The 16,831-nt window shown below is 50.5% G+C and overlaps 1 protein-coding gene across 1 annotated transcript; it reads left to right on the top strand.

The window, feature by feature from the left end:
• Positions 1-9,020: 9,020 nt before the first annotated feature.
• On the top strand, positions 9,021-16,563 carry Pgc (progastricsin). Its single transcript, XM_032899432.1, has 9 exons — positions 9,021-9,079; positions 10,805-10,964; positions 11,297-11,414; positions 12,296-12,414; positions 12,834-13,033; positions 14,550-14,669; positions 15,179-15,326; positions 15,959-16,057; positions 16,354-16,563. The coding sequence occupies exons 1-9, from the start codon at positions 9,021-9,023 to the stop codon at positions 16,504-16,506; spliced, it is 1,176 nt and encodes a 391-aa protein (XP_032755323.1). The 3' UTR covers positions 16,507-16,563.
• Positions 16,564-16,831: the final 268 nt, after the last annotated feature.

The raw sequence follows: 16,831 nt of genomic DNA, 5'->3' as shown, positions 1-16,831 counted from the left end.
GATGATAGGTAGATAGATAACTGATAGATGATAGATAACTGATATAGATGGATGGATAGATAGATAACTGATATAGATGGATGGATAGATAGATAACTGATAGATGAGAGATAACTGATATAGATGGGTGGATGAATAGATAGATAGATAGATAGATAATAAAATATTACAAAAACTGCGTTTGGAATTAACACGTGGTTGAGTGTGGAGGGCAGGTGGGCAGGCCACTCATGGCCACTCAGTTGACAATTCTGATTTTCAAATACTACCTCCTGGTTACTGTCTGTACTGCCCAGATCTGAGGGTTGGGGGAGAGGGAATGCTGGTTTCCTCCCAGCTTCCAGACTCCACAGGGCACTATCTTTAGAGGATCAGGAGCTAGAGAAGAAGCTGAGGGGCCGATGGGTCTGCAGTCCATGTGGATATAACATGACCCTCAGCCACATCTCCCTAGGTATTTGGCTGGGCCAGATGGGATGGATGTTTCTGGAAACTGTTCCTCCTCCTAGGACTGGCTTAGGAGCAGACACAGAATTCCAATACTTGCAAGCTCCAGAGTCCCCAACTTTGACTCTCGGTGGCCTGGGTGACTGGCCTAATGATCAGCTAGCTCCTTAGGAGTAAGGAGCTCAGGGTCTGGTTCCTCCCTGAAGTCCTCGTATCTGTTATGTGCGTGTACCACAATGTGTGATAGTAGACCATGGCTGTTCAAAGGGGAGAGAGTCCAGATTACGTCACCGGAAGCCTCTGCCTCTGCCTTATGAGTGACATCATCTACAGCAGACCTGAGAGCAGAGACCCCCCACTACTTGGAGTTCTGTGAAGATACACATCCCTTCTGCTTCCCCCCTTCCCTCCCCTCCTCTCCCCTCCCCTCCCCCTCCTCTCTTCTCTGCCGTATTCATTACCCAGAGACTGCTGAGCAAGTCTCTACTACTTGAAACCTTATTCTCTTAATACCAGGACTTATTTTTTGTGTTTGAAATTGAACCTACAGCATTCATGCTTGCTCTGCCACCAAACCATAATCATCTCGGCTGCCCACCCCTAACTCCTCCCTTCCCTTCTTCTTCCTCTTCTTCTTCTTCTTCTTCTTCTTCTTCTTCTTCTTCTTCTTCTTCTTCTTCTTCTTCTTCTTCTTCTTCTTCTTCTTCTTCTTCTTCTTCTTCTTCTTCTTCCTCTTCCTCTTTCTTCCTCCTCCTCCTCCTCCTCCTCCTCCTCCTCTTCCCTCTTCCTTCTCTTCCTTCCTTCTCTTCCTCCCTCCTCCTCCTCCTCCCCTCTTCCTTCTCTTTCCTTCTCTTCCTCCTCCTCCTCCTTCTACTATCTTGAGACAAGATCTAACTAAGTCACTTAAGCTGGCCTTGAATTCACTCTGGGACTCTTGTTTTCTGAGACAGGGTCTCCTGCGGTCTAGGCTGGCCTCGAACTCTCTATGTAGCTGAGGATGGCCTTGCATTTCTTTTTCTTTAAAGGTTTATTTATTTATTATATATAAGCCAGAAGAGGGGATCAGATCTCATTACAGATGGTTTTGAGCCACCATGTGGTTGCTGGGATTTGAACTCAGGACCTTTGGAAGAGCAGACAGAGCTCTTAACCACTGAGCCCGGCCTTGCATTTCTGACTCTCCTACCTCCACCTCCTTCCCTGTACTGGGATGACAGGCATGAAGTGCTGTATGTGCTTAGTTCTGGGGATCCAACCTGGGGCTCTGTTCATGCTCAGCCCTCTGCCGACGGAGCCACATGCCCAGCTGCCTTTGAAGTCCCTGTGCAGGCCACCAAGGCCATGACTTGGTGATTCTTTTGCCCCAGACCTTTACCACTAATGCCTTGCTTAAAATCTTTCTGCCTTCTCAACCTCTGTAATTGTGGCTTCACTGAACTATGTGGCTACACTGCAGAGTTTTCTCATCTAATTTTATATGGGGCTCAGACAGCAAGTGGCTTGTCGGGGCCGAAGAACAGATAGACGGTAGATAGTGGTTTCCAGAGGAGAACATAATGGTAAGGCACGCAGCACGTCCTTTCGTATGCTCAAAGAGAAGCCAATGAGGGTGGATGCAGGGCCTGTGGGGGTCACCCCAGAAATGTGGACATTTACGACAGTCTTGGCCTCAAAACACCCCCTGCCCCACCCAGGGCCTTACTTCTCCTGAGGACTTAGAACTGAGTGCTCCTGTCTACTCTCTTCAAGGTGTTTCCTGAGGGAGTAACCAGGATCTAGTAAGTTCCTATCTGCTGGCCACAGTGGGTGGGTCCAGGAGTAGGTGTCTGATCCAATAGAATCTTCCTAGGAATTGTGATCTCATTTTTTTCTCTAGAAATGAAAATCCTAGCTGCTGCTTGTCCGTGATAGAGAGAAGGCAGTTGAAGCCAGGCCGAGCGGCACGTGCCCATAATCTCAGCATCTAGGAGGCTAGGGCAGAAGGAGCATGAATTCAAGGCCAGCCTGGGCTACATAGCAAGACCTTGTCTGAGATACAGATAGAGATTGTGGGAGGAAGCACATGAAGAGGAAGGAGCTACAAAACCTGAATGAGAAACAAAGAAAGCCATGGGAAGGGTGTTTAATCCCCGCCTCTGCTTTGATCCCTGGTCCCATCCCTCTTCTCCTTCTGCCGCTGGTCAGCTCTGTGTGGGGCTGAGCTTCCCCATCTACCCAGCGTGCCTCTCTCCAGCAGGGCAATCATCCGTGAGCAATCGTAGTTAATCAATAGACCAGAGGACAAAAGCAATCTGCCTTTCCACGTATCTGTTGATACGGAGATCTCTTTGCAGATGTTTAAGATAGGAACAGATAAAGCTGATTCCTCTGTAGGCATCACCGAGAGGCAGGTGATGAAACAGAGGCAAAGTGCTCTGCCGTCTGCACCTTCGGGGATGTTTTAGCCAGGGAGGAAAAGACCACTTTCCAGCCCAGGTCCAGTTCTCGCATACAGCAGAGACCCAATTAATAAATTCGAAAGCAGTGAGACAGACAGGAGGTCACCACCAGACAGACACCACAGTGATGACTTGTTGAATCTGGGACCCATTCACAGATGTTAAAGTCAGGAGCGTCTCTGTGAATTCCAGTCCAGCCTAATCTACACAGCGAGTTCCAGGCTAGCTAGGGTGACAGAGTGTGACCCTGTCTTCAAATAACAACAACGAAAGCAAACCAAACATCAAAGGGGACATCAGCCCTAATGGCTCAAGCTTGTGATTCTAACGCTTGGGGAGCAGCAGAAGGACCGTCTGTGAGTTCCAGGCTATTTGGGGCAACATAGTGAGCCCCTGCACCCCCTCACCTCAAGCAATAATAAAAATAGTAAAGAAGCTCTTGCAACATTTAAGGGCAAAAGTAAAAATCCAAGCGGACACCAGACACTGTAACTAAAAATCCGTGTTGTGACCTGCCAAGGACAAGAATTATAGAACCCCGGGGGTAAGCCTAGACACCCCTGCACCCAGGAGAACTTCAGATCCTGGTTCAGTGTCACAGCTAGAGCAAAAGACCCTTGACTCAGGAAGGGTCCTCCAATCTCTGCTTGCCTGCCTCTGACCGTGGGAGACTCACTAGTCTATGTCTTTGGATGCATTCTAGTGTGGGAGCCCAAGCTATTGATAACAATGGGAAACTGGAAGGAACCCAGATGGATTGGGCCAAGTACTCCTAGCTACCAAAAAGATACAGCAGCATGCAAGCTGGGAAGCCGATAAGGGCTCGGCCTATCTTAATGCATGGAAACGTGTTCCTGTGGCAATCCAACATGATAAGGCCACAACAGACATTGCCTTGGCATGGGGAGTGTGGCTGTGTTAAAACATAAGTGTGAACACTAAGGACTGCTGGGTAATGTGAAAGGCGTAAACTCTACTACTTTAAAGCCATCTTGATTTTTTAAAATCTTTTTTTCCCCTCTCTTTTTCGTGATGTTGGTCCTTGAACCCAGGGCCTCAGGGATGCTAGGCAGTCACTCTATCAGTGAGTGACACTCCAGACCCAGCTTAATTTTCATAAAAACTTATAGATGTATATGGGCGTGTGTATGTGTATATAATTTTAAATGAAACTTATAGTTCCTAATTCTTACTTTAAATTTTTAAAAATATTTTTGTTTATACATTTGACATACATAAAGAGTAGAAGACAAGCTGTGGGACAATCAGTTCTCTTCTTCCACCATGCAGGACACGGGGGATAAAACTTGGGTCCTTAAGGTTGACAGCAAATGCTTCTATCCCAGTGTTCAGAATTAAAACAAAACAAAAATCCAAGATGTTATTAAAGGACTTGGGAGCTGGGGAGATGGCTCAGTAGATAGCGCAGGATAAAGGATCTAAGCTCGTATCCCCAGAACTTATACAAGAGCCAGGCGTGGTGGTGCATACTCCAGGGATCGTGGGGTGGAGAGAGGAGGAACCCAAGGTTTTGCTGGCTAGCCAGGATAGATGAAGTTATGAGCTTTATGTTCAGTGAGAAAACCTGTCTCAAAAGAATAAGGTGAATGGGGTGGCAAGGTGGTCCTCAGTTCAGAGTACTTGCTGCTCTTTCCAGAGGACCCAAATTCAGTTCCTAGTACATCATGTTCTGGGAGCCTCACAACCACCTGTTAATCCATGTCCAGTGGACCCAATACCCAATTCTGGCCTCCAGTGGCATAAGAGCCCTTATTGGCTTCCCAGCATGCATGCTGCTGTATCTTTTTGGTAGCTAGGAGTACTTGGCCCAAACCATTTGGGGTCCTTCCAGTTTCCCATTGATATCAATAGCTTGGGTTCCCACACTAGAATGCATCCAAAGACATAGAGTAGTGAGTCTCCCACATAAGCCATGCACTTATATATGCATATAAATAAAAATAATAAACCTTAGGGTTTATTACGGTAGAGAACTTATTGAAGAAATGCACCCTAATTTCAACCTCTGGCTTCCACACATGGTTGCACACCTCCTACACACACACACACACACACACACACACACACACACAGACAGAGAGAGAGAGAGAGAGAGAGAGAGAGAGAGAGACTTGCAATGAAGAAGGCTGCAGAAGAGCTGCAGTCTAATGTCTAAGGCCCTGTCTGAGACAGTGTGTAAGAATAATACAATTGATTAGTAATGTCTGCCAAGGTTGACTTGATTGATTAGTGATGTCTGCCATAGGTAAAGGATAAGCAATGGTTGCCATCCTCCCCACACCCCCATACAAGGTCTCACTATGCAGCTGTGACTGTCCTGCCTGGAACTCACTATGCAGACTGTACTGACCTTGTCCCTGCCTCCCGAGTGCTGGAATTAAAGGTGTGTGTCTCTCTGCCTGGCTTGATGACCATCCAACTCTGGTTGTCATGCTCTAGGAATACTGCCAGCTCCCGGTGTGACTTTGTTTAAGAGGTTGTGTATAGGGAGAGACTCTTTCTGTAAGTTAGAGGTTGTAGAATTTGGGTAAAGTTACTGGGATAGGAAATAAATACCATAAGGAAAAGAAAATCTGTTTTCCACACTGGGTTTTAGAGTAGGCGGGCACCAGGGAGGACTCTGTGGCCTTTGTCTGGGTCTTGAAAGGGGAGGGAGCTTTCACAGGTGGGCTTGCTAAGTAAGAAAACAGCTGGGCTGCTGAGGAGAAAGCTGCTGAGAGACTAGGAAGGACTAGGAAGGGAACGTGAACTCAGGATAGAAACAGGACCACCAGGAAAATGGGGCATGAGGAGAAGCTAAGACCCATTGAAAACTACTACCAACTGTTCATGGTTTCTGGAACCCCAGACAGGTAGGGGAACATGGGTAAACTGGGAGCTTCTGAAATGAAATGCACCAGGGCAGGGGGAGTGGTGAGATGGCTCAGGGGTAAAAGTACTTGTTGCAAAGCCTGGAGGTCTATGTTCAATCCCTTGGACCCACATGATGAAGGGGAGAAGTGTCCCTAGCAAGTTGTCCTCTGATTGATACACATGAGCTGTGGCACACAGGTGCCCACATATGCAAATGCACATGCAATAAATAAATAAATAAATGTAATTTTAAAAACACTCTGTGGAACAGCTCATGACTTATCCAAGACTGCTGGATATCCAGGGTGGGGTCAGAGGGAGAGATTGGGCTGAAACCAGTGGTTTGGTACCCAATACTACGCTGTACAGAGGAAGATGGCCCAGCTGACTTCTGAAGTGTCCTCAGGTCCTACAGATCCATGACACATTAAAAACAAAGTGAGCTTTCTAGGTATTGATCAGGGGGACAGACGAGGGGCAGAGGAGATCTTGGGACATCTGGGAACCCTGAAGTGATTAGCAGAGCTGTTAGAGAGCCAAGCTGGGTACACAGGGGCTGTGGAATCCCTGGGGCCTGTCAGCTGAGCAGGGACATCCTGGCCTGCTGCAGGTCAGGAATACACTAGATGTGATGGAACTTGGCCTGGAGATTTGACTGACAAGGACTCCTGGAATCCTAGTGGCCAAGGAAAAGTTCCTGAAGGCTGTGGTTGTGGAATCCGGCAGGCCTCACGGGGCTTAGAACACTCCACGGCTTGGCGAGCTACCAAAGATTCTCTCACCATCTTTTCCCTGATCCCCAAATCTGGAGATCCCATATCTTATTCCACCAACCCAGACTCCAGTGCGTCTCTGAAGACTGTAGGGAAGGAGAACTGAGCTAGCCTTGGAACACAAAGATGCAGAGACCTCCCTATCTGTGCCAGGCCCAGGCAGGCACCTAGTGCCACCTCCCCCTCCCCTCCCTCATCATAGACTTGGGAAGGCTCCAGGGTTTTGGCTGGGTGGTGGGTAGCAGTTGCCAGAATGGAAAATTCCTACTGGAGAAATAACATACGTGCCTAGTGGATCCGATCCCAGTCCTCTGCCTGGAATGCTACGGTGTGTTAAATCTATACGGGGCCCTAAGTTTGGGGTTAAAGGTGACAGAGCTGGCAGGGGACTTTTTCCACTGACTCCAAATAGAGAGCTTTGTTGGTGACCAGGTTGGCGGCCTAGCTAACTCAATGGGAATGGTGTAGCAAGGCTCTCAAACATCTGTCTGCCCTAGCTTAGAGGGCAGGTTAGAGGGATGAAACGGGTGGATGTGGATAAGGGCTTTGGAGAGGGTAATGGGGGAGACAAATTGAGGCTCTTAAAGAGAGGAGAGCCTGGCCTACTGGTATAGACCTGTAATCCTACCTACAGAGTAGGTAGGTAGCACTGAGGCTGAAGGACAATAAGTTCAAGGCCTGCCTAGGCTACAGAGTGAGTTCAATTCTAGCCTGTGCAAATCAGCAAGTGTCTGTCTCAAAAATAAAAATACTCAGATATAGTCGTACACACCTGAAATCCCTGAACCTGGGAAGCTTGGGCAGACGGATGGTTGAGAATTCCAGGCCAACCTGGGCTGCAGAGTGAGTTCCAAGTCAACTTGTTCTATAGCGTGGAGACTTTGTCTCCAACTGAAAAAGTAAAATTAGCCTAGGTCGTGCAAGCCTGGAGACTTGAGCTTAAATCCATCACCCATATAGAGAGCACACGAATGTATGGTCTGCATCTCTAACCCTGGTACTGGAGGACAGAGGCAGACAGAGCCCAGGGACTCACCAGCCTTCGGTTTAGATAAAGCAGCAAGCTCAGGGCTCAGTGAGAGATTCCATGTTTAAAAAACAAGACGAAGGGCCAGCAAAATGGCTCAGTGGGTAAAGGAGCTTGCCACCAAGCCTGAGAATCTGAGTTCCATTCCCAGGACCCACTTGGTAGAAGCAGAGAAAAATAACTCCTGCAGTGGTGACACAGGAGCCCTCCTCCCTGCATCCCTGCTCCCCCTGACCCTTGCCCAGAGTAAAACATTGAAATTTATTTGAAAATTTAAAAAATTAGGTAGATACGCAACCGAAGAAGACATTCTGACATCAGCCTCTGTCTTCTGCTTGTACCTGCATAGATGAATGCAGGTGCACATATATGTGAACACGCACATGCACCACTCGAACACATCCACAAAACAGACTGGGGTGTAGTTCAGAGTTGACTGGCACATACGAGACCCTAGGTTCAACCCCCAAGCCCCTAACCAAATAAAGCTTCCAGGTAACAACAGAGAGGGAAAAGAGACAACAGGAGAAACAGCAAGGTGCGGGTGTGGCCCCTCCGTCCACACCCTGCTCTGAGGATACGGTTCATATGGCCCGTATGGTGTGGTTCTCCTCTGGGGGTGATTCCTGGCTGAAATGCCGAAAGCTTCCCACTCTACTCTGACGTCATCTGCCAGCCCCGGTCTTGTCATCAGTACTGCCACCACAGACTGCTACCACTGTGAACCTAGCCATCAAACTGATTCTCGGCCCTTTAGCCCCCGACCCTCTGAACCCTAGCTCCCAGAAGTTTAAGGGGGATTGGGAAACAAGACTTAAGTCGGACCTCCAAGTATGTTGCCTGCTGGTGGTTCCTCGAGGACTTGTCTCCGAGGGGAAACAAGCAATGTCTGAAGACATTTTGGTGGCTACAGCCTGGGGTGGAGGTGGGGGTCTGCTCTTGGCATTTAGTGGGGAGATGAGGTTCCTGTTAGCACCCTACAGGGAACAGGACAAGGCCCAGAAACAAAGACTTATTTGTTTCCAAATGACACTAGCGCCAAGCTCGAGGAACCAACCATCATGGCCCCTTCTTCAAGCCCAAAGGCCTGTATCGCACCTCTGCTTCCCAAGGCAGTGAGTAATGAATCTTTGCCACTCCACTGTGCGGCGGCTTTGTTCTTCCAATCGCTTTTACCTCCTGGCCTTCCCTGCTTGAATTAAAAAAGTCAATAAGATGAAAAGTGTCCTGGTCCTGCTCCAGAAGGAAAAACACACAGAAACCATTGATACACGCAGTCCAAGGGACATCTTGGTTTGGGGCGGGGCGGGAGGGGAGGGTCATGCTTGCCCAGGGGAGTCAGGGGGCTGGGCTAGCTCCTGGCTAATATAAAAGGAAGGCGTCCTGCTCAGATCTTCACTCCACCGCAACGGTTGAGCTCGAAGGGATTTCTTCCTGTGAGACCAGCTGCGAACCGGCATCATGAAGTGGATGGTGGTAGCCTTGCTCTGCCTCCCGCTCTTGGAGGCATCCCTGCTCAGGTGAGACCGGAGAACAGCTCTAGGCTCCGAGAGCCTTACGTGGGAACCTGGAGCCCGGTGCCCGGTGCCCGGTGCCCGTGGAGGTGTCAGATCCCCTGGGACAGGCATTACAACAGGTTGTAGGTGCTGAGACTTGAAGCCTGCTCTTCTGGGAAAGCAAACAGTGCTTTTTTTTTTTTTTTCCCCTGGAGCTGGGGACCAACCCAGGGCCTTGCGCTTGCTAGGCAAGCGCTCTACCACTGAGCTAAATCCCCAACCCGGCAAACAGTGCTTTTTAACCCCTGAGCCATGCCTTTAGTCCCTTTGTAGGTATTAATAGTGACCTAGAGAGACTTTGAAGTGGTGGGGAGGATTCATGCAGGTCGTAAGTAATACCCAGGGATTTGAGCATCTGTAAAATTTGATAGCTCTCGATTTCTTTTTTTTTTTTTTAAATTACGACTCAAGTTTCTCGTTTTAAAATTGATCTTGTGTATGTGGGGTGGGGAGATGAGTGTACCTGTGCCACTGAATATATGTGGAGGTCGGAGGACGGATGGCAGGAGTCAGGGCCTCCTTCTACCGTACAGTGCTAGGAACTACACACAAGCCTTCAGGCCTGGCAGCAGCACCTTTCCCTGCTGAGCCCTCTCACCAGGCCTGCGACCTGGTAGTTTCTGGGGTGAAAGGCCAGCTTATCCTCCCATAAGCTTGCGTTTGTGCAACCACAGTAGAGGTGAATGGTGTGGCTCCCGCGAAGGTTTAACCAGAGAAATCCTGAAATGTAGAGTCCTATGAGAAAGAGGAATTGAGATGGAAAAAGAATAAAAGTAAGAGGAATTCTAGGTTGCGGTTGCAGGCAGGTGGATCTACAGAGACCCTGGGCATTGGCAGCCAGGAGCTCTTAGACCACACTTTATGGTGACATGGGCAGAAGCCATGACTCCTAAGCTCTAACTCTGGAACTCCCAAGCTATGGACTGTCCCAAGAGGCACAGGGATGTCCCTAGGCTGTAAAGCTACCAGTAAGTACTATTCCCTTTACCCCATGCTCTGTCACGTGGGCTGGAGGTTGGTGTGGTCTGGTGATCGATGCTGGAAGACCCACCAAGGGAAAGGATTCTTTGGACTGAGCCTGTTTCTCTGGCACTATTCAAAAAGTGTAGCAGCGTGGCCTAGGATGTAGCTCCGTTGGTAGGATGCTTGCCTAGCACCTCTGCCACTCTGGCTTTGACCCCTGGCGCTCTATAGATTGAGTGTGGTGGCACATGCATAGGAGGTAGAAGAAGGAGGATCAGGAGTTAGAGGTCACTCTCTGATACATATTAAGTCTGAGGCCAGCCTGAGACATGTGCTGATTGTAACAAGAATAATTCTCCAAGTCACCCTCCAGCTCCTGAGGGAGAATTACAGGATGACTCCCTGAGGGGGGGGGAGGGAGAGAGAGAGAGAGAGAGAGAGAGAGAGAGAGAGAGAGAGAATGGAAAAGAAGACGGAAGGGGGGAAAGCTAGAAAGAAGCGAGAGTGAGAGATGGGGAGACAGAGAGATGCCACATGCATGGGGGGCAGACTGGAAGAGAGACTGAGGCACACAGACAGAGCCAGGAGACAGACAGACAGATGGACAGACAGACAGAGACAGAGAGACAGAGAGACAGACACACAGAGACAAAGAGAGAAATAGAAGGAGACAAGGAAGAAAGAAGAAGAAGGCAGGGCCTGGGCCTGACATACAGCCTTCGGCAGGGTCCCCCTGAAGAAAATGAAGAGTATCCGTGAGACCATGAAGGAACGGGGTGTCCTTAAAGACTTTCTGAAGACCCACAAGTATGACCCTGGCCAGAAGTACCACTTCGGCAACTTCGGTGACTACAGTGTACTCTATGAGCCCATGGCCTACATGGATGTAAGTCTCAACACCTCTCGGGGAGTCTCTATCCATACCACCTTCCTACCCTGGGGTGCACATTCTTCTTCTAGTCTGCTATAGGCAGCTGATGGAAGAGCTTCGGGATGGGGGGCGAAGGTGGGGAGTCCTTTCTGCCTCTGCAGCTGAGCCCACAAAAGAAGCCTTGTGTCTTGTAGCTTGGGGAAGGTTTTGAGGGGAGAATTGGGCCAGCGGTTTTGGTGTGGTCTGGAGGACAGCTGCTGGGTCCCTTTCTGTTACTTTTGGCATTGCTAAGCCCTTGGAACCCTCAGAACTAAGCAGTTTGCCCCGTGACACCCCTACCCCATCAGGCTTCCTACTTCGGTGAGATCAGCATCGGGACTCCACCCCAGAACTTCCTGGTCCTTTTCGACACCGGCTCCTCCAACCTGTGGGTGTCTTCTGTCTACTGCCAGAGCGAGGCCTGCAGTGAGTGCTGGATGGGGGGCGAAGGGGACAGATACCTCCCTGAGAATGCTGGGAGGAAATCCACTCCTGGAGAGGATGGCGGTGTTCGGCAGTCACATGACAGACATATCCAAGCCACGTCAAGAGGCTGGCCCTGCAGCTGGGTGGCTCCATTGCCTTTCTTGCTAAGCAGTATATACCTTCCCCGGTGCAGGCCCACCTTACCCACTCCATTATCCCCCCTTACCCATCCCGATGGCCCGGACAATGGCATCCCTTTTTCTCCTGGGCAATGGCTATTCTGTTTCACAACAGTCAATCCCACCATCTATTCACCCCACATGACCTCACCTCTCATGCTTGCATCATGCATGTCTAAAGGATGGGTTGGAGCAATACTGGATGTGGTCTTGTCCTGCAGTAGTTCGGTCCACGGAAGAGCCTTGGAATCCTACTGCCTCTGGTCCAAGGAGTCTCTCTTTGGTCCTATCTCATGCTACTCAGGATCTTGGTGTAGGCAGCTTCTTGAAGGGGCGGAGGCCGTAGGATGAAGGCGTGCTTAGAGGCCCATTCACCCCTAAGGGGGAGCGAGTGGTCACCATTGGTCTGTGCTAGGACTCTTCTGTGACCTAAGACGCAGAAGGAGGTCTAACCTACCCTGTCCAGAGACACAAGCCATAGTCTCAGAGCTTTCCCTGTAAGCCACAGGAGGCTCTCAGGTCACCGGTGACTCGAGGTTGGAAGCCTCAGCTGGTCACCCCTTGACTTGGGGTCCTAAGTAGGGGATGCTAAAACCTCTTGGAGTTTAAGCACAGACTGAGGAGGGATGGCACGTTCTGGGCCTGAGAGCACAAAGTCCTCCACTCACCAGCCTGTGCTCTATGCCCTGTCTCTCCTTGCAGCCACACACGCCCGCTTCAACCCCAGCAAGTCCTCCACTTACTACACCGAAGGGCAGACCTTCTCCCTGCAGTACGGCACTGGCAGCCTCACTGGCTTCTTCGGCTATGACACTCTGACCGTGAGTGAGGTTCTCTACTCCTGGCTGGGGGGATGGGAGGAAGATGAGGACGTTAGGCAAAGCCCCTGATATGTGATGGAATCGCTGTTCATAGGACGGGCGTCAGCACAAGACCTCATCCACTCACCTGCTGACCCTCATTTCATGTCAGGAGCCAGGGAAGCCATGATGAACCCTTTGGTTGTGGCCATTTTCCTTCAGGAACATAAGCTCTGCTGAGGAGAGAGGGGTGGGACAGGGGCAGAGATTCTGATACTGTTAGAGCTGGCCCTGGAAAGAGAGTATGGCTCCTGCCAGACTTACCAAGGTGGGGGTGGGGACTTGAGTGGAGATGAACAAGACGTCTCTGGGGAAAGGGTCTGGAAGAGGGAGGTCTAGTCTGGATTGTCACTATCTTGTATTTTAACCTCCGTCCCCAGGTCCAAAGCATTCAGGTTCCCAACCAGGAGTTTGGCCTGAGTGAGAACGAGCCTGGTACCAATTTTGTCTATGCCCAATTTGATGGCATCATGGGCCTGGCCTACCCTGGCCTGTCTTCAGGGGGTGCCACCACCGCCTTGCAGGGCATGTTGGGGGAGGGCGCTCTCTCCCAGCCCCTCTTCGGCGTTTACCTTGGCAGGTAAGCAACCGCTCAGCAGGCCTCAGACCTTCCGTACTCGGCTGAGGGGTTGGCAGGTTCAGCCATACCTGTCCCAGCCTTCCTCTCCGGTTCCTGAATGTTGCGCTCTCCACCCCTGTATCTGTTTCCTGTCCACCTTCCTTTTTTTTTTTTTTTTTTTTTTTTTTTTTTTTTTTTTTTTTTAAATGTGCCTTCTGCTTGCTAAGGCAAGCGCTCTACCCTGAGCTAAATCCCCAACCCCCCACTCCTTTTTTTTTTTTTTTTTTTTTTTTTTAAACATGTATTTATTTGTGTTAGAGCAGGGGTTGGGATACACTCCACAGTGAGCTTGTAGAGGTCAAAGGACAACTCACAGGGGTCGGTTCTCTGCTTTTACCGTGTGGGTCCCAGAGATGGAACTCAGCTGCTCGGCCACAGGCACCTTTACTTGCTGAGCCTTCCTGCCAGTCCGTACAATTGTTCTTTGTCTTTCGTGGATGGGACAAACTCCTACACACACACACACACACACACACACACACACACACACACACACACACACACACACCCGCCCCTGCTCAAGTCTGGGCTCTGGCTTTCTCGCTGGAACTTCCTGGGTCCACCTCCAGGGCCCACCCCACTGAGGTCCCACTCTGGGGAGACTTTCCATTCCCTATCTCTTTTGTGTGGTAATCTCGCTTCATCTCCTTTGATCTGTTGTTCCGACTGGTCCTGGAGTCTTTGGGGCGAGGCCCAGGATTGACTTCTATTCTAACCTGGTGTTACCCTTCCAGCAGAGGTGAGCAGGCGCTAGCTAGGCTTCACCTTTCTTTCCTTCTTTCTTTCTTTCTTTCTTTCTTTCTTTCTTTCTTTCTTTCTTTCTTTCTTTCTTCTTCCAAGTTAGCTACCTTCTAGAGTGTCCATATGCTTGCTCACCGTGGTTTAAGGGCCTAAATCTGACTTTGTCACCAACTCTGTGGACATACTTTTCACCTGTTTATAGTCACTACACATCACCTTTGGGAGCTCCATCCATCCCTGCTCTTTACCCTTGGCCGGGAGGCTACTAGAACAGTCTTTCCTCCCCCTCCAGACAAGCCTCACTTGTCTGTCCCAAAAGAGAAGTGAACAGCCAGGGTGTGGCGGGCTCCCGGGGGTAGATGGATGGAGGAAAAGGCAGAAGACAGCAAAGTAGCTGGTGGGGTGGGTTCGAAAAGTAACTTCCCTTCCAGGGGGGCCAGGACTCTGAAGGACAGCTTCACTCCAGAGTCTGAAGCACTGAGGATTCTGAGAGGCCCAGACAGGGAGTCCATCTGAGAGAAACACATCCCATCTTCAGGGAGCCTTCAGGGAGCCCCAGACTGAAGGAAACACAGACTGTCCTCAGGGAGCCCCAGTCTGAGGGAGAAAGCCTGTCCCCAGGAAGCCTCCATGGGAAATGAGGGAAGGAGATGTTTTCCTCTGAAAATGGCTAGCGGACCGCCACCGGAATTCTTTTGCTGTTCACCCCTACCCTTCTTCCTTTTGTTCTCTGTAGCCAGCAGGGGTCTAACGGTGGGCAGATTGTGTTTGGAGGCGTGGACGAGAACCTCTACACTGGGGAGATCACCTGGGTTCCTGTCACTCAGGAGCTCTACTGGCAGATTACCATCGACGAGTGAGTGTGGTCGGGCGGGCCTCAGGGAGCGTCATCTGGTACCTTAGATGGTATAAACCATCCACTCGTCCAGGCACTGCATCCAGGTGGGGGGGTGGGTGGGAGAGGACCTTCACCAAAGTCACAGCGACCCGTGTAGCAGCATGGAAGCCCGCTCAATCTGGAGAAGAGGGGGCGGGGCCACATAGGGACAATCTCAGACGTGAGGGAGGGCCCTGTAGTCTAAGGCTACAGTTTAGAAACTGAGTGTTTCAGTGTCCTCGGGACAGCCAGTGGCTCTCTGGCTCTCAGTGTGTCGAGAGCCTTCCTTGAGAATTTGGAAGTAGATCCAGCGGTCATCCAGGTGACTTTGATAGACTCTAGGGTGACTGATGTGAGGTGAGGTGCCCTTACCTTCCTTAAGAACGGCTTGGCCTCTGTATGCACCCGCCTGAGGCGCTGTGGTGGGAAAGCCCCTCTAACTGCCTTGAGCGGGTGGGGACTGAGGCTGCCATCTTCTTACCATTCAGCTTCCTCATTGGCGACCAGGCCTCTGGATGGTGCTCCTCCCAGGGCTGCCAAGGCATTGTAGACACAGGTACCTCTCTGCTCGTCATGCCTGCCCAGTACCTCAGTGAACTTCTGCAGACCATAGGAGCCCAGGAAGGAGAGTACGGGGTGAGTCTGGGAAAGGGGCTCTCTTCCTCTGGGGAGGCGATCCTCCTGTGTGTGTGTGTGTGTGTGTGTGTGTGTGTACGTATATTTCTCTTTGGAAACACAAAGAGATCTGAATCCTTGGCTTCCAGGCTTTTAGCCACTGAAGGCACTGGTGGGTTAGTGGCCTTGGTAGGGTAGCAAAGAGAGACTTTCTTCTGAGCCAAAGCCACCTTGAAATATGGATTGAACACCATCTGGGCTTTGAGATTGGAGGAAAATAATTAGAAGATGGGAGCCACACAGATGAGTGACAAGGGACAGCTCTATCATCCACACTTTCCTCACGTCCACATGCTCTCCTGCTCCTCTCAGTCCTAAAGCCAGTGGAGAGTCTGTCTACTACTGAGCCCATTCTCTCGGATTCTGGGCGGGCACTGGCGGGTCACGTGCTCTACAGAGCTGTAGGTTAAAGGGCGTTAGCTGAGGGAGGGCAGCAATTCAACCTGAATACTGAGAGTTTGTAAGTCAGGTTTCCCTTGATGCTGTGCCCTTCAAAGCAGACTGTGGGTGAGGGCCTAGGGTGTAGAATGCCCAGGATGTGACACACTCTCCTGAGGGAGCTGTATCAGCCTGGACCGTGTTCCTTTCTGCAGTATTTTGTGAGCTGCGACAGTGTCAGTAGCCTGCCTACCCTCAGTTTCGTCCTCAATGGTGTCCAGTTCCCCCTGTCACCCTCTTCCTACATCATCCAGGTATGTTCTTGTTCCTCTGGGCAGAGCTTACAGGATTTAGAGTGGGTCGGGGAAAGTTATGCTAAGGTTTGAACCCAAGTTGGTCTGTCTTCAAAGCTTACCAGGCTGACCTGCTGCAGGCTTGGAGCAGGGGGAGGGTAGCTATGGAGGAAGCTATGGAGAACCATTGCTAATGGGTCTTCGTTAACGGGGGTCAGCTGTCCAGTGAGCCCTTTGGATAGTCTTTGTGTTATTCAAGGGCTGAAGTTCAGTCCCCAGGTAAACAAATGGGTGAACCTTGTCTTTCTGTTGAACAGGAGGACGACATCTGCATGGTGGGTCTTGAGAGCATCTCTCTGACCTCTGAGAGTGGCCAGCCCCTCTGGATCCTTGGGGATGTCTTCCTCAGGTCTTACTATGCCATCTTCGACATGGGCAACAACAAGGTGGGCCTTGCCACTTCTGTCTAGACTTGCCCTCTAGACACGCCTGTGCCCTTCTTCCCCTCAGCCTGCCTGCCCCCTCTGTTCCTCCTCTCTGCATCCAGCTTGTCTTTTCTGGACCTAACACTTGCCCTAATAATAAATAGTCTTCCATATTGACCAGCCTGTTGTGTCATTTGTGTGTAGGGTATGCGGGTGTGGGAGCTGGGTGAAGTTGTGGCTTGTCACATTCCTGGGTCTCGGGGAACTGTCAGAGTGGGAGACAGGGCAAGTTCCACTTTGACTGACCTTAGTGGCCACAAGCTTTCCCGGTGGGTCACTCAGATGCCAAGTGAAGCAGAGTTTCAAGCCA

This window comes from Rattus rattus, chromosome 4 (assembly GCF_011064425.1).
Source record: "Rattus rattus isolate New Zealand chromosome 4, Rrattus_CSIRO_v1, whole genome shotgun sequence".
Taxonomy (NCBI): Eukaryota; Metazoa; Chordata; class Mammalia; order Rodentia; family Muridae; genus Rattus; species Rattus rattus.
This window is presented reverse-complemented; position numbering and strand designations above follow the sequence as displayed.

What these genes read in the sequence shown, in the direction of transcription:
- Pgc (XM_032899432.1), top strand. Translation starts at nt 9,021, where the DNA reads ATGAAGTGGATGGTGGTAGCCTTGCTCTGCCTCCCGCTCTTGGAGGCA. An exon ending in CTGCCAGAGCGAGGCCTGCA is followed by an intron (nt 11,415 to 12,295) that starts GTGAGTGCTGGA and finishes CTCTCCTTGCAG; the next exon opens with CCACACACGCCCGCTTCAAC. An exon ending in CCTCTTCCTACATCATCCAG is followed by an intron (nt 16,058 to 16,353) that starts GTATGTTCTTGT and finishes TCTGTTGAACAG; the next exon opens with GAGGACGACATCTGCATGGT.